This window comes from Tenebrio molitor, chromosome 9 (genome assembly GCF_963966145.1).
Source record: "Tenebrio molitor chromosome 9, icTenMoli1.1, whole genome shotgun sequence".
NCBI classification, from domain to species: domain Eukaryota; kingdom Metazoa; phylum Arthropoda; class Insecta; order Coleoptera; family Tenebrionidae; genus Tenebrio; species Tenebrio molitor.
In genome coordinates this window covers 14,915,438-14,936,897 of record NC_091054.1, presented here as the reverse complement: position 1 = coordinate 14,936,897, position 21,460 = coordinate 14,915,438, and the positions used below count along the sequence as shown (strand labels likewise).

Genomic DNA, 21,460 nt, shown 5'->3' with positions numbered 1-21,460 from the left:
CTGCTTCTAAAGTGCCAGGATCAGGATTTCCTCTAAAAGGTCTCAATAGCCATGGTCTTAGAGGGTATCCTGAATCGCCCAACAAAAAGAAAGAACGTTGTATTCTGTGATACAAATTTTGTAAGACAATATACATTGATAATTCGATAATTCGTCAAGTAGGTTTTTCAGATGTTTTCAAACCTATTGCTAAAGTAGGTAATAAAATAAATACTGTTAAACTCTGTCCACTCATAGATTGCTTGACATAAATGTTACTATAGTCTATTTTTTCCTGGTAGGCGCGTGCGTGCGCATTTACAAAATCCTGCAACGAAATGCGACTTTCCTATTGGTTACTTTATTTTTCTACTTACACTAGAGAAATGTGCAATATTACAGTGTTCTGTACTGTCAATCAGGTCCAAGCTGCCATTTTTGTTTCATCGTGTCTTAGTTTTCCTTTCGTGTTTTGTGCGTATTTTGTGTTGTGTCCGTTTATTTATTAAAAAAACAGTTCTTAGTTCTTAGAGGTTAAGAAGTTTTTATATGTCAACAAGATGTCTTAATTTCGATCACCAAACGGCGTAAGTTGGATTTATGCTAACATCAAGTAACAGTTTTTTATTAATGCATATTTATAGCAAATTTCTCACAAGCCGAGAAAGAAATGATCGTTTAAGTATTTCGTGGGATCTCCAAGGATTTTGCCGAGTTAACCAAGACGGCTCAAATGGAAAAAACTGCAGATTATACTGGTATTGATTTCTGAGGTTTTTTTTGTTGTATCACAGCTTAATTACTTTGTGTTGAAGGTTCAACACAATGATACTTGGCGGAAGAAAAGAAGTGTGGGCAATTACAGGCACTGAAGAAACCTGATAGGAAATGGATGAACATCAAAAATATCTCATTCGAAAAACAGTGCACTCATTTTTCTCTGCAAACAGAATTCCTACAATTGATGCTGTGTACAGGGAAGTGCAAAACAATGAAGAAATTCCAAACATCAGTCGTTCTAAGCTTTATAATGTTTTACACGAATTAAAATTCAAGTAAGTACATACATTGTTTTCAGTTAACTATAAAACATTGAAATCTATGTTTATTTCAAATAGCACAAATAACGAAACAGAAAAAGCCTGTTAATAGAAAGAGAAGACATATCTTGGCGAAGAAGATATTTACGGGAAATAAAAAAAATACGCCAAGAAGGGAGACCTTTTCTGGTTATTAGAAATGATTGTAGTCGAAGCAGGCCTTGTCCATGTTATGAAATTTTTGCCGCTTTCATGTGAACTGACAATTATTGTCGATGTCACTGTAATTTTTTTTATGTGATTATTGTTGATATTTTATTTTATTTTTTTTTTAAATTAACGATTGAATCCAAAAGTATCGAGTTGTTTTGTACCCAATTTAACTCCTGTGTGTATAAAATAAAAAAATGTTGTACATATAATATTTGTTATCAATTTTTCCACGAGTTGATTCATAAACTTTTTTGTTTACATTTTACAAATTATACAAAAATTAAATCATAAACATGAGTTTTAATCTGCAACCACAAATACTGATCCCCCTAAATAATATGCAACCAAAAATACTAACAATTCCTGCATCCTGCTAAAAATCTTAGCTATGTGATTCTACCTTTCGGAGATGCGCACGCACGCGCCTACCAGGAAAAAATAGACTTTAAAAATGTTCACTCTACGCTACAACAAATAGATCCGGCGCGAAATTTTAAAAAATGGAAAGAGCAGGTTTACACGTGATGTTTTATTATTATTCTGCATGTTTGCACTTAGGAAAGACGAAAGAAAACTTCAGTACAGTAGGAGTAATATATTACGTTTTATTAATACAGGGTATTTCACGAGTAATAATGTGCCCGACGGAATAAAAAATGCAACCCACAATACATTTTCGAATTTCCGAAAAAGCTGGCTAATGAAATTAAAATATCCAGCTTTTTTCGGAAATGGCTAAACACAAGCAAGAGATTATTTAATATGTACTCCTATTCCATGCATGAACAAAAATTACCTCTGTATCATTTTCGATGTTTGCATGTAAACTCCATCCATTTTCAATATACACAACTAAATCTAGTGCTTTTAGTAACTTTTGTGGTGTAATAGGATACAGCTTTTTTCTATTGTAAATGCAATGTCACAGATAATAATGCAGGTTATGTGTATTTTGAAGAGGTTGTAATGTACGATTTTTGTCATTTTTGACAAAGCTCTAATCGGATCCGCAATCAAGGAAAGTAAACTAGTTTTGAATATTTTACCTAAAATACGTTATCTACAGGTTAATATTAAATACCTACCGGCATTGAAACCAGCAAGTAGGTGGTTATTGTTTTCCGGGTTGTGCCGCGGTCGTCTGGATTGCTGGGTAGCTGACGTTTCAATAGCCATGCTGCTATCTTCTTCGGAGCTTGTAAATAAACTGTTTATTTACAAGCTCCGAAGAAGATAGCAGCATGGCTATTGAAACGTCAGCTACCCAGCAATCCAGACGACCGCGGCACAACCCGGAAAACAATAACCCTATTGACAACGGCCGTGAAAACCTGCATTCGATTACAGCAAGTAGGTGTCCTGTACCTTAATAAACATAATCAGATTTTAAAGATTTCAGAGCAGGACACAGAGTGGAAGCATGATACATTCAAAATGAATAGTGCTCAGAAACAAACCCTGTCAAGTCAAGTCTGAAGCCTGGCAGTCTTGTAATAAAAAAAAAAAAAAGCTCCACGGCGCAAATATTTCTTCGTTGTTCCATCGTGCGTCGTTTCCATTCTGTGCCTGTGCCCCCGACCTAGAAATTACTCCCTACTTTTCCTTCAGATATCTGTAGGAGATTGAAACTAACATTTTAAATAGATCAATTTAAATTAAAAGTGGATTTATCAGCTTACGGCAAAAATATCCCCAACCATTCCGTAAACTGGCATCCTCCCCAAATTTGGACCATTTACTTCCCAAATGTTTTTAAAACACCGGTCAACACTTTGTTTTGTCTCCAAAGTGAGGCATTTTCTCTTTATAACCCTGCCTATGGCCTCCATAATATGTATCGCTACTTCATCGTATTTTTTTCAGTAGTAATTATAATCTGACAGTGTCAAATTTTTTGACAAATTTAAAACGTCCGCTTTGAATGTTGAATATTAGAAAAAATAAAACACTTTCATTGCAATACAAAAAAAGAAAATTCCCTAACAGTAATGTATATTGAAAATGGATGGAGTTTAATTAGATTTTTGAGGCAGCAACTCACTTCACAAATTTAAAAAAATAAACAAAAAATCGCAACGGAACAGATCAAAACAGCAACACGGTCAAAACTAATAACTTTTAAAATCAGAGAATCGCGAAACAAAGCTCTAAAGATGAAAAATCGCAAATCTATAATCTATTCATTTTGATTGTGACCACTCCGTAGTAACTTTTCAGTTGCTAGGTTATTGATAGGGAATTTTAGATAACACTAAATCCAGTCGCAGTTGGCAACCCTCGGAGGCGCCATTTTGACAGAAACGTCACGCTCACAGAAGACAGAACGGAGAACGACTTGCGCAAACGTTTTTCAACGTACACTGTGCGCATATCTATAAAATTGAGTTTTGGTACAAAATTTTACAATTCAAAAAGAAAATGCCACGTCGTCTTCTCAAAGTTGGGACCAAACGGTTAATATTGACTTGTTTCGAGACATTTATTGAAGCCAACGGGAAAACAACTTACAAAAATGAACATCACCAATAAAGTTAACTCTATTTGTGCTTTTTTGTTGTACATTTTGGCTAGTAAGTGTTGTAGTTTGATATCTTCTGCCTTTTCATCCCCTGTAAATCATTTTTTTGAACTTTCTGTCTGATTAGTTTTTATCTGAAAATATTTATATTAATCAATGCTAATTGAAAGTTCTGATTACCTTTATACCAGGCATTTTTCGCGTTTGTCTTACTGCCAAATTACCATTTCCTTCGTTCTTCATTAATATCGAGAGTTGCATGAGGTGATTTCGAAGTTTTTAGGTTAAATAATCTGTACCTGGATATAACTCCACTTTTCAACAGACGTGATCACAGAATCCGACAGAAGTTTTTAGTTTCTCCTACTTCAAATATTGATTTCCGTTATTAATATTGATAAATACATAAAAATCATTGCTTTACTACCATGGTCAACTTTTGACAATTCTGACATTTTCCATCATGTTCACACCACACAAATATTTAGTGTAAAACGTATGCAGCACACAGCTAAACAGCGCCTACTTTGTTTTTCGTTGTGGTCACAATCAAAGTGAATAGATAATAAATGCTTAAACCACTTTGACAGAACTGACAATTTCAAATTTGAAATGTCATATAATTTATTTTTCGCGTGGGTTTCATAACAACCAATGAGAATCAATGGCGCGAATGCTTCAAGATATTACCAACACAATCTATGATACTTTCTTAATATTTTTAATGTTATGGTTTGGGGATTTTGTTATCTAAGGATATTTAAAAAAATGCATTCTATCAGTGGACGTAGTCTATCAAATGGTACTATTTAATTCATGAAATAATCAACCGAATTACACTCTAGCTCTTGAAATGATCTGTTTTAATACTCAAGCTCTCCTAAGGTAACCACTCGTGTCACTTTGACATAATTTCCCTCCACCTTCGGTGTCCGGAAAATTAATACTGTCAAAGTGACACTCGTTGTTACCTAGGAAAGCTTTCGTGTTAAAAATCGATCATTTCAGAGCTCTCGTGGAATTACAACCGAGAATTCTGCCAAATGAAACTATCGTGTGCAGAGCCCGGATAGTTAGCAAAAACATTCAAAATTCTCATGTCTGAGTCGCAGATTAACTGTACATTAATTGAATGGTAATGTTTTCTATTTACATACAGGGTGATTCTGAAATAAGTTTGGAAAAAAAACCGGTAATTGGTGATGATAAAAAGAAGTCATAAACAACAAAAAATCGTATAAAAGTTTTTTCGTTTTCGAGATACAAATGATTGAAAATTTGGTCAAAATTGCTAGTACGCTGCTGAGTTAAAGGTTAAACCTGATTATCTTGGTAGGCGTTGAAAATACAAGGATATAGGGTAATTTCATTCCTTTTGATTTAACCTCCAAAAGTCATTTACGCAGAATTATGTTGTGTCAAGGATACTCCACATTTTTTTCCCAACTTATTTCAGAATCACCCTGTATGAATGTTCATCTTCACTAGGCAGCACTATTGCGACATGTGTGCCATCTATTAACCCAATAACGCCAGGAAAATTAAATTTTTCAAAAAACATTTTGTTTTAAGTTTTCACATTCTACTATTGTTCTGGGAAATTTAACCCACAGATTGAAGATTTTTTCTCGATTTAAAGCGTTTGTTATCTCCTCAAGGCAGCGACAAGCTGAAGATTGGCTTACGGCAGCGTAACTGCTTATTCCTACATCTTTCTGGTATTGTTAAAGACAATTTTTAACTTACTTTTGTTTGCTTATCAATTGCATTGTTAGTTATGGTGGGACTTAAATATGGATCCAAAATTTTTGTTAGATTTCGAACCATATCTTTGGTTAATCGGTAGTACTTTTTGAAATTCAATTCACTTAATTTAAATGGGTCAATTTGACGAGTCAGTCTTCGTCTTATATTATACTGAGGTTGAGATTGTTCTTCTAAATTATTAACTATGTTTAAATAAAGAATTTCATCAAAATTTGCCATTCTTGTATATTGTAATGTTACTGTTACTGTCACTTAATTTTAGAACAAATTGTGAAGAATTGACAGGTCCAAGTAACAAATTTAATGTGGAACGAATAATTGATTTCACTCGTTGTCGAACTAATAGCTTACGGACGAGTGACTGAACGAACGAGTGTTTCAGAATAGGAAATATGTACCGAGTGACTATAAATGATTGAAGGAAAATAGTGGATTGGCAACACTGATGCAGTTGGTAGTGCAAGTCTTCTCGTGCATCATCTGTCAATCATTCCTATTTAGGTTAGGTTAAGTCACGAAGTACATTGTCGATTTAGATTTTTTTGACGTTTGTTTCAATTTTAAAAATTGCGTGTTATGCCAACGATGTTGTCAACTAAAGATTTCAAATGTGTTACCAACATAACAAAATAATTTTTAATCATTTATAGTTACTCGGTATTTCATTTGTTCGTAACGCCTTGAACGAATACGTTCGAGTTAAGCGAATCGTTTAGAATTACCCCCCTGTGTTTTTTAAAACTGAACATAGGGAATAAGTATGGGCTATGTTCAATGTTAAAAAAATGTCCCGGTATAGTCGTTTTCAATGGCATCCGTGCTGTCAATATGATAATATGTTGGGATCACTTGTTGTTTCAGTTTAGTAATTTTGAATTTCCTAATTTGGCAATTTACCTTGACGCAGCAAATTGACAAATTAAAATTATTATCTATCATTTCCGTCAAATCTAAGAAAATATGTAGTATGATTCGGATTCCGAGGATGATTTAGTTTAACCGTGTTGTACACCATGTGGAAGACTGGGTTTTATTGTTTGTTGTTGATGTTTCACGAAATATAAATTTTCTTTTACCATAACCTCAATTTCTTGTTTGACATTTTTTTAACTAGGATTTGCTTATACTCTGAATACTGGTATAGTCCATGTAATACCCCAAGTCAGTAAACTATCTTTTTCTAACTTAAAGACTTTGGATGAAACAGAAAAGAACTAGAAAATACGTATATCGGTGCTATAGATCTAAATAATTCGGTAATCATGACAATTTTTGAAAATTTAAAAACAACTGTCAAATTCAGACATTTTATTGAAAGTGGTAATAATAAATCGTTAAAATGGTGAAAAGGTTTAACGACCACTCAAAAAAGTTTATTTTGCATGTGTACGAGTATTTCCGCAAGCAATCCATCGAAAAAAAAAGACCAGAAGGTAACTGAAGAAATTATTGTATCGCAGACTGCTGGAGCTTTAAAGATCTCAACAAGATCCCTTTACCGCTTAAACAAGCCGACAAAATCTGATAGCGAATTCAGAGCTTCAATGTCGAAGAAAATTAAAGAACTGAAGACCAAAATAAACCCCAAGTTCGAGACGAGAAATTGTTTATAAAATATGTGCTGAAAAAAACCTTACAATGAAATCATTGCATTCAAGATTTATGGAAGAACATCTTGACTTTAAGTGTTGCGTCAAATCAATACATACATGGGTTCATCAAATTGGATTCAAGTTTAGAAAAAACGACAATCAAAAATTCCTCATGGAGAGACCCTGTATTCAAATAAAAAGAAGACATTTTCTGAGACAATATTTACGTCATAAGAGAATGCAATTATACCAGCCCGTGGCAAGATGGTAGTATGGCTACGACGTCGAAAAAGACTGGAGATGGATGCAGATATATTGTGTTACATGCAGGAAAAGAAGATGGTTTTGTTGAAAATGCGGGGCTCATTTTTAAAAGTACGACAAGAAGTGGAGATTACCACGACAACATGAACCGGAAAAACTTTGAGAATTGGTTTAAAACAGAATTGATACCCAATTTAGAAGAACCATCACTTATCATAATGGATAACGCAAGTTATCATAGCGGATTGCAGGTTTGATTTCTGCTTGTTACCATTTAGTATAAAAAATACAATATTTGTAATTCCAGGAAGAAATTCCTATAAAAAGCTGGACAAAAAAGAAGATGAAAGAATGGCTACAGAAGAAAAACGTTATATTTTCACTCAGCGATATGAAAGATCAAATTTGGAAAATCGTTTCGTGTAATTTACCAGAAAAAGTATACCATTTAGACCAATATGCTGAAGAACACGGGCATTCTGTCTTAAGATTGCCTCTATATCATTGCCAGTTCAACGCAACCGAAGTGGTTTGGTCTGAATGCAAAAGATTTTATGACGAAGAAATAATCAAAACAAGATCAACTGTAGAGTTGTATTTTACATGAGAATTTAACAAACCAGAACCACAGACATTTACGAAACAGTATTTATTAATTATATCAACAATGGTAATTTCTGCCACTGAAGTAGACCCCCATCTATTTGCTTGCATAATGACAAATTTAAACTGTCAAAAGCGAATTTGTTGATTTGGTGACAATTGAAGAGTTAGATGCAGAATAATCGCCTATTTATTTTGTACCTACAGAATAATCAAAAAAGCTCGCTCGTAATTGGCTGTTATTCAGTCCAATTCTCAACGTTCATTGGTTCTTTGACACGTGCGTTGAATTCTATGATTAATCAATTTTCGACAGACAAGGATGCTACAATGCGCGTACCCAATTAGCACATCTGGGTGCATCACTGCCAGGTTGTTTTTCTTCATCGTCTTCAAGCGTTTCCTTCTTTGATCCTTCGAATGTTTTTTACGCTTTTCATTTGGAAAATAAAAATTGTCTTTCTCAAGACAATATTTTGTAAGCTGTGTTTTCGGGGTAAGTTTGCATTAATTGTCAAATTATTTGAAGTTATGTTTTACTTTTGATGGCAGGGGTGCTGAATACGACCCAGTTTCTCCTATTTTCTATACATGTCAATCACATACTTATTCATCTTTTTAAATTAATAAACTGTATCTTAAATCAAGTAATGTGTCTTTAATAGAGGTATGAGAACTATACAGGATGTTAGGTAAATGTCCTGCCAAACTTTAACTGCGAGCTACTGGCTTCATGTAGAACTCGTAAAATAGTTATTTTTATATTAAGTGCGCGAAGAGAATGTTTTTTGTGCATGAAAAGGTCTTTTACGCCGAGACGAAGGTCGAGGCAGTATAAGCCTTTGAATGCACAAAAACATCTTCGCGCACGAAATATAAACAATATTTTTTCTATAATTGATTCAAAAAATTGAAATCAAAAATTCAAATTTTTGAAGGAACTCTGAAGTTTCAATGCAGTGACCATGTTGCTAGGTAACTAATAAAAAACAGTGCGTGAAATGAAAAACAGAAATAGTCGTATGAGTGAAATTGCATTTCACACACTGTTTTGTATGGTTTCTACGGTTTAGATCTTACTAACAATGCAAAAAAAATACACGTCAGAAAATGACCCACTTCAGGCACAGATAACTATGCGTGAATTTCAATTTTTTGAATCAATTATAGAAAAAAGATTTTTTTGCATATCGTAATGAAAGTGCACTTTTTTACACGAAAAATCGTAGTGAAAGTACTACTTTTTTGCATCATTTTATTCCATCTCCTTGGAGATGATTGTCAAAGCATACCAATTTTTTCTTTTTTGTAATTTTTCATAATCCTTTTAGACTAAATTTCTCAGGTTGTTTCGATATGCAAAAAAATAGTGTGTACAACACGTTATGAAAGTCCTTTTTTTTACTTATTTGCTTGATTAACTCGGGCTACGCCCCTCGTTAATCAATCTGCAAATTCGTGAAAAAAGGAATGACTTTCATAACTAGTTGTACAAATAACTATAAAAAAAAAGTTTGTGTGCCTCACCCACATAAGCGCAAGTGAAACTTCTATCGTCTTCGTTAAGGCTGCAGCTCCAGTGGAGTAAAATAAAATTCCAGTTTCGGGGAATGTGGGTTGTATACTCTGTAAATTGTGACGGGTGTCAATCAATTTGCCGGGGTCCTTCGAGCAGAAGTTATGGTCATAAAATGCATGCATTTCTGTCAGGTAGAAATACCGACACTGACGATGGCCAACAAACCCGTTCCCGTTATCCCATAAACCATTATTTCGGAATACTGACACTACAAATACGGTAAAAGAAATTTTGTATTCAGAAAAATCATCCACTAGAAATTCTGTGACAAAACAAAGCGACCGAAAAATAGGAGCACATTATCGGGTTGAATGTTAAAAGTTGTGCCATGTTTATTGGTAAATATAAATCATTTGTAGCAAAATTGACTATTTCTAGACGAGGACTTTATACAGGGTGCGTCCTTAAAAACGCCGCAAGCCATATCTCCGTTATTTATGGCTTGATTTAAATAAAACAAAAACTGGAATAAATCACTTTAAAAGCACTATAAGCAAAACATGCATAGACTAATTTTTTTTCAAAAAGTAATTCAAGGTCAGATGATAATCAACTTAGTTTTTTTAAAAAGCTTGGTATATTTTTTATACCCATTTTGAAAGAGATTATTTTTCTGAATCCAACGATATGCCGCATCTCGATCTCCAGACCTGAACTTTTAACAGAACGTGAACCTACACCTGGACCTTCAAATTCAGAACTTGTTCCCATTGGTATAGGAGGCTTTGTTGACCTTGGCAAGCTTTGTCCACAGACTCCTCTCTTTCCAGTCATGGGCTACGGCGACCACTGATCAGTTGAGCTTACTTACACAAACTACATATTGCGTCACCAGATTAAACATTTTGAGAAAAATCTCAGTTATATTAAAACAACACTGTTTATAACAGACATGATGATGAACCATATAGGTGCGACAAGCAATGATCTACGCTCAGCTGATCTAGGTGATGGTCGTGCTCGGATTTCGAAATATTCATCCTTGTCCAGCCATGGAGACGTCCTCCCTGCCCTTACTTTCGATTCAATGCCGCACTGATTCGTACCTCTGACAATTTTGAATGATCCTTTTACTCCCCACTCATCACCCCAACTGGTCACTACGATCCAGTAATTTACACGGTCATCATCGCTTTTGCCGGTTACGCTTTCATCTGAGGACCACCCGATGATTTTAACAACTTCAGTTCCAATTTTTTCCCCTACAACGTGTTCATAAATCCCTAAAGCAATCAGTTTTTTGCTAAATGTCATTTTGAAAGTGGTGTTACTGTTGATCTTACCACTGCTATAATATAGAAGGTCTTCGTACACCGTCATTTCTGCCACAACAGGACCATGTGTTATAATTTCAACCTGTATCTGTAATTCATCGTTTGGTAGTGTGTACGAGAGTGATCCGAAATGTTTATCTGCTATGTACGAAGTGCCAAAGTTGGGATTGGTGCATCGTATCTCACACTCGCTACTTTTCTGGTCCACAAACGAAGATTTCGAGTACGGCATGCAGCCCTTCGTTATCAAAAAGTATTATCTAGTGTCGGTTAAGGGAAGTTCGTGAAGAAAAATGAAAACACTACACAAGAAGAAGTAGGAAGTAGAAGATTCGCAAAAACGTGCCCCAGGTATTCATGAGTTCATTTTTTCTTTAAAACAATTGTCAAAGTTTTTCATGTTGGTATGAGCCAGGAGCCACTAGATGTTTGATGGTTATTTATTGGTTTGGCAAAATTACATGTCAATTGTATGTCAGCCATTTTAAAGGCGCTTGGACTGCTGAATATATTCATTTGTATTTTTCAGTGTCATTATTGTCTTTATTTCTTGTCTTTTGGTAAAAAATTTGCTTAAACCGGACTTGAAAATGATTGAGATAACCTCAAACCCGATCTAGGGAGATTTTACGATACAGATGTTCCGAACGGTGCACATGAGTTCCTATCAGTAGGTATAATATTTTATCCTTGGGCTTGGACGTAGGCCCTGCACACGAATTTCCGTCAAGGTAAAAATGTGCCCCAAATTCTAGATTCGAATTCCTGTCAGAAAAAAATCTCCGTTATTGAAAGCACTATTACGAAAGTAAGATTCAATGATGAATCTTTTATGTTCTGAAGTAAAAACCATTTTTGTGTTAAAATTTGATTCATACCTAGTGATAGTTTGATGGAAATTCTTGTATTACTTTATAACAAGAAATAAAACAGACGGGAATTCGAGTGCCAGTGCCTCCGTTCCGAAACGAAAGGTTTTAGGGTGGTACATCCTGGTCTTTGAGGGAATTTTGACATTGATAATTGTTTAAAAAAAATAGGACTTTAGACAACGGATCAACGTAAATAGAAATTTATTAGTCGCTGATGGTTTACCTGTTTGAAAAATGGCCGCTCCCTAACCTTGACGCTTCAGTTTAAATAAAGGACAGGAAGTATGAGAATCAATGAAACTAAGAATATTTGGAGAACGTACAACATACCTACCAAGATATGTTATTTGAAGAGTAGCTACAAGAAATAATTTAGCTGTGTCTTACTTCTGATTTATTGTAAGGTCCACCTGAAACAATGCCTTGCATCATCCAAAACTGGAACACATTCTGCACAATCCCTCCATCGCAACCATTTCGTTGTGTAACACATTCGGGACAACACGCGAGTAGATCTTCTGTAGAGAGACGACTCGTGATGTTTCCGTTACTCTCAATGCACAATCTGTCGCTCAAAATCGAAGCTGGTATCATCGCCTAAGGACCAAATCGTAATTGCACTCAGAATGAGATTTTTTTTACCCAGCTAGCGTCGCAACTTCCTTCATTTAGGTTACCATTAATGAATGCATCAATGCAAGCGGCCCATTTGCCGAAATAGTGAAACGATTTGGGAATATCTGGTAGTGATTCAAGTTTGTGTTTCAGCACAGGAAAGTCGTCTTGTTTGTCGGCGTGCTTTCTTTTCCGAAAACGATCGTACAATTTCTCGGAGGTCTTGCCTTTCCCGGACTCCCATTCGTAATACTTGTCATTGTGTTTTACGTGGCCCCAAAAATCTTCAGGAGGGTTAAAAACTGCGACACTAGATTGTACAGTAAGGACAGTGACAAAAAGAGTAATCCATAAATTCTTCATTGGTTCAATTAGGATTCTGACAAATTAATAATGGTGGATTTCTAAATTTTTTAACTCGAAGTAGAAGTAGAAATGCGGTCGTGACATTGAAATATTTTTTCTTAGAGATATTTTCATATTTGGTGGCGGAAACAAAAGACTGAGAAATGTCATAAATTGGTATTGTCAGTGTCAAATTTCTCAAAGACGTTCGTGATTTCGACAGAAATGCAGCAAATTGGCAATAAGAAAGTTATTCATCGTCGAACTAGAAAAATAATTTGTAATACGTTTGATTATATGAGAATAACTTTTCCTTTTGAAGCAATGACAAAAATTGGTTGCCTTAGAATTTGTTTTTTCAATCTATTTAGCGAAAATTTAAATTTACCTAGACATTCCTTTTTACGGCGTTTATGAGAAATTTGACACTGACAAAACATTTTTGTGACATTTCTCAGTCTTTTGTTTCCGCCACCAAATATGAAAATACCTCTACAACTGTTTCATTTCTTTGTTACTACCCAACTAAAATCGTCTTGACAACGGTTGCGAAGGAGACAATGTTATAGGTAGATCGATCATGCTTTTACATCAAGTTCTTGGTATTGTGATGCAAACAGTTTTTGGATTAAAGCTGTTGTATTTAGGAAAGACTCAATATGCTTCACATTGTTATTTCACGATTAGAACAACAAAAGATCAACAAAATAGATACGGTTTAAAAGTAGCTGCCCACATTCAGAAAATCGAGATTTAGAACTTGCATGTCGGTACTGGTTTCATGATAAACTCACGAGGATTCAAATCTGGCGAGGTTCTTCCTGCTCTCACATCTGATTTAATCCCACAGTGACCTGCACCCCTCACGATTTAAAAAAAAACCCTAAATTCCCCCCCCCCCCCACTAGTTACTCCAATTGTTTGTCACCAACCTGTACTTGCCATTCTTTTTTTTACCCCATCCCATTATTTTGACGACCAGCTTCACAGACGAAATGTTTGTACACGCCTGAACCAATTACAACTCATCGAACCTTCAAGACTCACCTTTTTTGTAAAAGAAGAAGTTTTATAGACCGTCATCACTGCTGCAACAGGACGGTGACTTATCATATCCATTTGTATTTGTTTCTCGCTATTGGGTAATCTGTTATGGAGGAATCCCAAACGTTTGTCTTCGTTGTAGACACTCCCGTATCCTTTGTCAAACATTCGTGTTGTGACCGTTGTAGGAAGAGCATGAGTACGGTACGCAAGAGTCATAAATTAGTTTTTGGTATTGTACACAAATGCTGGCGACAAGCCCAGAGCTCACTGTTTTGTCTACGAAAAGTCTTACTTCTTTCGAATTGTAATTTCCTCCAGACACGACACACTCGTTCGTCCAACACTCCCAAGCTTCAGACGTCGACCCTCCGTCACAAGCATTTGTGTTTTCTGTGCAGTCTTTATAACACCTTAGCACGTCTTCGGCAGAGAGCTGAACCATCTTGTGATGGAACAACACAATAAAAAAGTTTCAAAGCACAAATATGTTTTGAATATTATTATAAACTTCTCACGCTTTTGCGGTAGTTTTGATTTATCATTATCATTATTTTACTTCCTAAATAGTAAATAGTACAGGTGCGTGACAGAGGATGTTCCGGCGGACGGAAAGCGTAAGAGAGAGAAAAATGATGGCAAGATTCAGATGCGGGAACGAGGAGAGAGAGAACAGGTGTTGGGCGGAAGGAGAGGACAGAAGGTGCAGGATGTGCCGCGAGGAAAGTGAGACCCTCGAGCACATGTAGAGCGAATGCGGCGAAATGAGAGAGAGGGAGCGAAAGGAGTGGGAGAAATACTGAGCGAAGACGGAAGGGAGATAGGATGGATGAAAGAGATATGGAAGAGGAGAGAAAGGATGGAGTATGTAATTTTTAGATGTTTTTAGTTTTTTGCCTTTTGGAATTGCGCATTCGTTGGCATGAATTATACAAAGTGTCTATAAAAGAACATATATCAAGAGTCCTGTGGAACTCGAATATATTTTATTTTTGCCGCTTTGTAGCATATTGTGGTACCAAATAGAAAAACAGAGGTTATGTAACTTCATTAATGACATGTTCTTTGATTTTTACAATAAAAGCAATTAAACGCCTTCGTGAAGCAGCAATCCATACTCCAACCTTTATAGTATGCAATCGGGTTTCTACAAATACATGTGGATTTTCTGAACTCCATATTCTATAGTTTTGCGCTTCATAAAAAAAAAACTGATCTCTAATAATAACCTGTAAGCAAAGTTAAAAAATTAAATTGTTTAATTCAAATTCATTATTACGAACCTGTCATTATTCAAATTGTTCAAAAACCAATTTCAGTATTCTAAGCGCCTCTCAGAATCACCTGGTCGAAGTTATTGAAGTGTTGTGATTTTGTGTGAATAGAAGTTCAGGTTTTTTCTAACGATACATCAGCCTGAAGTGATAACTTCCTGAGGGATTTTTTTGAGCTTTGTTCCATTCATTGGAGTAAATCTTCAACAATTTCTTCATTCATTGGCGCTCTTGCTACACTTTTACCTTTTTCAACAGTTGTCACAAATCTATCCACAATCCTTCTAATGTGTGGAATTAATTTGCTTCGACGATGTTGTCATTTGGAAATTTTGCAAAAAATTCTTCCTTGCAAGCGTCTATAAGTAGAATAAACCCACTCTCCATTCTGCAGGGTACCATTTCAGTAATACGACATCACAATGAAGGTGTTTTGCTCTAGCGATAAAAACATTGCGGTTTACTAAAAAGATTGCTTATTACTTACTGTAAACATACGAAAATAAATGTCTTACCTTTGCTACTTTCTAACTTGTTTTTGGTATTCACAGTTCACACTTATGCGGAAAAACGTTTTACTCTTAATAAAGACTGTTGAAGAAAATCACAAGCAAAACAATTAAGACGCCGAACTCACAAACTGACGCTAAGATTTAATTATTAATAATTTGACATTTGTCATTTGACATCTCATTTGCCAGCTTCAACGACTCGACATAGTTCGGCCAAAAAAAATATAGAGCCGCACAATTCCACAGGACTCTTGATATATTATATTCTTTTATAGACACTTTCTACTAAAAACAGAAAAAAACGCTACACTTTGAAATAATGCTTGTCGGTGTTCGAATTTTGGTGAGAATATTCGCCCACCATTGGGAACTGATCGATGAAAATTGCAAATTAATAATAATCTCGAAAATTTGTGTTTTTTTATTAAATTTTAAAATTTTATTTTGTCCCTAGAAGTGCCTTTATCAAACTCAGACCGCAACAATATCTTCACATTTTGTTGTGTTAAGTGTGACATTATGCCTCCTGTTCGTAGACGCTTAAATTTTTTCCAACTTAGCCAATTTGAAAGAAGTAGAATTGTTGGGCTCCGAGAGTTTGGAATGTCGTTCCGCCCATTTGATAGACTCTTACATCGCAATGCTTTTACGGTGACGCGATCATGACGAGCATGGTTGGAAGAACGTAGAGAGCAACGTGCTAGGGGTTCCGGGCGAGAAAGACAGACCACAGAACGGGAAGAACAGTATCTGTGACCTCTTGTATTTGGAGACCGCCATATCTCGACACGAGGGGTTGCAAATGCTTGATATGCTGCAAGTATCCCGGTCAATAGGGATATTATCCATATACAGCAGAACAAGAGCTTCCGATGTTACCGACCGCATTGGATGTTACCGACCGCATTGGGTGTTACCTTTAACTGTTAACCACCCATGCCAACGGTTGGAGTGGTGTGAAGAATGGCTAAACTGGGATGAGGAGTGGAACAACTGATGAGTGCAGATTTTGTTTGGGGTTGCACGAAGGCCGACAGAGAGTGCGATGTTTTCATGGAGAACGACGATAGCTGAGATTTCAAATAGGACATCATGTAGCGAGGACCGTGGGTATAATGGTTTGGGATGCTATCAGGTATGGAAGGCGGTCACGTTTGCTGTTTACTCGAGGATCAATGACAGCTGTTCTAGTACCTTACATTCGTCGAGGTGCAGACAGCTTTTCCAACAGAATAATGACAGACCCCATGTCGCAAGGGTTTCTTTAAGGTGTCTTGATGATGCTCATGGACCGATCTTACCTTGACCCCCGCGTGCTCCAGACCTTTCTCCCAAAGTACATGTATGGGACATGATCGGCAGAAAGTTGTCTGGGTTGGAGCATAGCAGGTTCCAGAGACCCTAGTGCGACTGCAGCACAAAATTTTAACTTCATGGGAAGCTATTCTTCAAGAGAAAATCGATCACCTCATAAGAAGTATACCCCGGCGAATGAGGGAGTGTAAAAATGCACGACGGGATTAGACGCATTATTGACTTTCTTTCTGTAAAGTTGGTCTAAATGGCTTAAAATTTTTATCATGTATACTCTTCTATATATGAGTATTCACGATCTATGATTTAAATTCGGACTATACCAACGCAGAGATAACGTTATCTCTGGTAGACGCCCTCAGGTGGCTTGTGGTAGGTGCGCGCAAACATTTCAACAAAATTTTTAATCTGCTTTGCATTCTATAGTACCGTGCGATCGAAAATAAAAAAAATCGAGATGGCCGTGATTAATAGGCTTCATTTACAACACGTAAAAATTTAATTCAAATGTCGTTACAACAGTAGGTAATTGTCATTATTAATCATTGATTATTAATAGTAATTTGTTGTATAAGTGTTTTAGATAGCATTTTATTCACGCAAGAATGTTTAAACGCGAGAGATTGCTCGAGCGTTTAATTTTCTTAAGTGAATAAAATGCATCTAAAACACGCATGCAATACAACGTTTTATCCCAATCACACTCATTTACAATCAGAATCGCCGAAATTTTAGCTGAAGTCATCCAAAATTAATTTGAAATTTCACTCTGACAGCGGCTGTCACCTCAAAAGTCATTGAAATTTCGCATTTAGTGTTTTATGGCGTGTTTTATGACTTATAAAACACTAAAGTTTTATAGACCACATTAAAGGTTGCCAAGCAATTGAATTATGACCTTATAATATAGTGATTGTGGATAATAGTATATTATACACCAAGGTGAAGAAGTTCATGATTATCGCCAGAGCGCCAAGATTAGAGGCCGAGGCGTGCCGAGGGTTCTAAGGCGCGAAGGCTATAAGGGACTTCTTCACCGTGGTTTATATACTATTTTTTTAACACAACTTGTCAAAACGAAACGTCAAGCTAATTTTAAAGATTTTAAGCGATTTGGAGCCTTTAATGGGCTAGTAGACCAAAAAAATGTTGTATTCAACTCGTTCTTGTGTAAATTGGACTTTTTTGGCACTCGTGGGCCTTTAAACTGGCCCACTTGTGACAAAAAACCCCAATTTTAAGATATTGGCACGACCTTGACGCGACCTTGAAACACAACAAAAGAGAAAAAAGGCATTTGCACAAGGTTTGAATGGTGGGAAACGATCTAGGAGGACGCCCGGAGGCTGTCTAGCCAGAGAAAACGCGAAAATTCCAGAAGTAGTTAAAATGAACAATTACCAAAGCTTTTTTCCCTTGGGAATAATTCATTATTTCTGCTATGATTTTTATGTTATACAGGGTGTCCCAGAGCTCGCGGATCAAATTTAGAGTGCGTTTTCCTTGATGGTACCTAATGAAGGTAAAAAATGTTTAGAAAAATGTTCAGGTTTCAACAGCTTTTTAGTTATGAATTAATCAAATTGACTAAGGACCGATTTCACCAACGCCAGTTAAAGTTAACTGTAGGTTAAAATGCTTCGTTACTTTAGTTACCTATTGTTATAACAATGTTTTCGTATATTTTAATCTATAGTTAAATTTAACACACGTTGGTGAAACCGGCCCTAATAGAGCTCGATCTAATTTTCCCTTTGCGAGAAAATTGAGTACCTTTCCTCAATTGCCAAGCAACGTGTAATTCGTATGAATAATAAAATTATTTTCAATATTTATCTGGTCGGCTTGTTGGAACAGACGTCAAAAGTGACAGCTACTTTTAAAATAACCAAAAATGGGATAATTTCGTCAAAGGCAGGCGAACAAATGTATACAATGTTCATCAGGGAATGCAAGAAGTTTCTTCTTCCGACAATGAATGAAATATTGTTTGTTATGAGTGAAAATTTCCAGAGCAATTGTAACCTTGAGGGGTATGGGAAATTGACGGGAGGGATAGCATGATGAATTGAATCTTTGTTAATGGAAGGTAATATGACGACATAGCGTCAAGTGAGTAATATACCACCTTAAAAATCTAAGTAAATACTGAAATATGCAGGGCCTGTGAAGTCAATCGGAATCACAAGAAATGTATCCTGACTCCTGTGCATACACCCTGCATCTGCAAGGTATTAGCGCAGGTATACGAGCAGGACGCGTCATCATCGAAATGAAAGAAAAAAACTTTTAGGAACATTCTTGACATTGCAAAAAGCTGAAGTTACAAGTAGGTTTTGAACAACAGATCAAGCACAGTGGTAGTTCTGAAAGAAAGAAGACAAAACTGGATTGAACTAGCATCATAATAATTAGTAAAAATTTACCTAAGACCAAATTTTATAGATAACTTAAACGATGTAACAAATGAAATAAAAAACAAAATAAAAAGAATAATTTATAACAAGTGTTCAAAATGACCACCTTTCATCTGAAGGAATAGACGAGCTCGTTTTATTAAATTTTCCCTTGCCAGTCTAAGCATATTAGAAATAACAGTAGCCAGTGCTTCGTGAATTTGGTTATTCAGTTCTTCTAAAATATTGATAGGTTCGCGGTAAATATAGTTCTTCAAATAAACTTCTTCTATCGTCGTCATCAAAGAACTGAAGAACAGCATCTTCAGTCTCTGGCGTTCTAACTTCTCGCGGGGGACCACCAATTTCTTGTCATGTAGGCACCAAGGACCCAGTGTTTCCAGCACGATCCACCAACCGTAGAAATACGTTATGGCAAACGTCGTGGAAAACGTATTGCATATTCTCTTGCATCCTCACGTGCATTGCGCCCGCACAATCCATAAAGTATAAGTATTTCGGCATACTCCGCAGCTGTATTACATGATTTCAATACAAAGTTTGACAATTTTGAATTAAATTATAACTTGACGTTGTCAAAATTTTTACAGTTGCCCAAACATTTACTGGAAATTCCATACCATTCTTACTAGAATTATGTTCCTAGGCAATTCAAACTGTTGGTTAAATTTATCTGAAATTCAAATTAACAACGTCCTTCTGATTGGTCAACTTTAATTATTCATTACAAATAATCAATTATATAGGTAATATCATCAGTCTAGGCAGTTACGTCATCAGTTGGTGAACAGTTATTTCACCTTCACAAAATTCAAAGTGACAGATATTGTCATTTTATTTGGTGATTATTTCTGAATTGTGAAAATGCCAAAACCTTTACGAAAGCAAAGTAAAGAACTTGTGTCGGCCCTTATTTCTTATTTTGAAAGAGAACGTGACAATGGAGGACCTCTGTTACCGTTGTCTGCTGTAAGAGAGGTAAGTGTGAATTGTAGGATAATATTTTTAGCTATAAACACACAACTTAATGTTTATATTAATTAAATACAATAAATACTGTTACGTTATAAATTACGCTCCCGAAACTGGGCAACCCTGTTACCGGTTACAAATCCGGAATGTTCAGGGGTATAACGAACAAGTCGTGGCTTCGACTCGGTTTACAATGCGAACCACGAGAAACCGACTGAAGCTGAAAAATTGGTGAGAACAGCCCGGAGTACGGGAAATGATACACAATCTTCCAACTAATCGTTTATTCAGATGTCAAACAATGAAAATAATGATATAAATGAAAAAGAAAACAACGAAGCCTGACTAGCCCTATGGCGTGTACAAAATTGAATAACCCTAACTCCTCGGAGGGTCCTCCGGGTCCCAGATATTCAACGAACGAGTACCGGCGAAACAGTAAAAAAAAAAATCCTTCTTCAGCGAAGGAGGAAGGCCGACTGGTCCTACGTAACGTCGCTATTCGGCTACGCCGCCCGCATAAGCGGGGAGGTCCTCCAAGTCTTCCTTCGCTCCAAAAAAAAATTGATGTTAAGATGTTTTTCTCCGGTACGAACCACGCGCAAAAAAATGTTCGGTGAGCGCGATACACAATTCCTGGCGAGGTCACTCACGGATTGATAATCGTTCGTGAATATAAAAACCCGACGGACTTGATAAGGAAATTTTTTCTTAAGTTTGTACGATTACTGAAATGACGCGTCTTATAACAAAACTGCAACTTTAACAGTGGAACAAATTATAAATCCTAAACGCGATATACAAATAAATGAATTTGATGGAACTTTTCACCCGTCGAAATAATGAGTGACAATGGAAATTTGACTATAGTTAAATACAAACGCTCAATTAGTTCGACGGAGTGACAAAATACAACCGAAAACTTTGAGAAGCTACGGCCTGTAAAAATTGGGGTGTCACCACTGCTCCGGACTTGCTGGTGGGTAGATCCGGCACCTTCCGGTGAGTCCGGGGACGACCTGGACTGACAGAACTCGACGAGATCCTGATCCGCAAAAGCGTTCGGTCTGGAACCTTCCGTAGTGAAGTCCGTGATCCGCTAGGCGATGTGGGCGGTGGTACTTAGACGAATCGTCTCCAACGGCCCTCGTGAACTCCACTACGTCGTCTCGTCGGCCCTGCAAATTCACTCGATCACTGTCCCCTTGACTCTCCCCAGGCACTGACAACACCACCGGCAAAAGGTCGTGAAAAATCCTCGTTCTG

At 36.3% G+C, this 21,460-nt stretch overlaps 1 protein-coding gene and 2 long non-coding RNA genes across 3 annotated transcripts in view; 1 reads left to right on the top strand and 2 right to left on the bottom strand.

Annotated features, from left to right (window-relative positions):
* Positions 1 to 233: 233 nt before the first annotated feature.
* LOC138138849 (uncharacterized) overlaps positions 234 to 21,460 on the top strand; it is a 206,940-nt gene continuing 185,713 nt past the window's right edge. Inside the window, exons 1-2 of the long non-coding RNA XR_011162120.1 lie at positions 234 to 566; positions 624 to 737. This is a non-coding gene — a long non-coding RNA (uncharacterized lncRNA). The remainder of the gene's footprint in view (positions 567 to 623; positions 738 to 21,460) is intronic.
* LOC138139384 (uncharacterized) lies at positions 3,693 to 4,329 on the bottom strand. The gene is made up of 2 exons (XR_011162280.1): positions 3,939 to 4,329; positions 3,693 to 3,884 (listed from the first exon to the last, which is right to left on the bottom strand). It is a non-coding gene; the product is annotated as an uncharacterized lncRNA (long non-coding RNA).
* LOC138139183 (cathepsin B-like cysteine proteinase 4) lies at positions 10,399 to 12,787 on the bottom strand. Its single transcript, XM_069059375.1, has 4 exons — positions 12,344 to 12,787; positions 12,089 to 12,298; positions 10,839 to 11,067; positions 10,399 to 10,778 (listed from the first exon to the last, which is right to left on the bottom strand). Exons 1-4 carry the CDS (start codon positions 12,677 to 12,679, stop codon positions 10,417 to 10,419), a joined length of 1,137 nt encoding a protein of 378 aa, XP_068915476.1. The 5' UTR covers positions 12,680 to 12,787; the 3' UTR covers positions 10,399 to 10,416.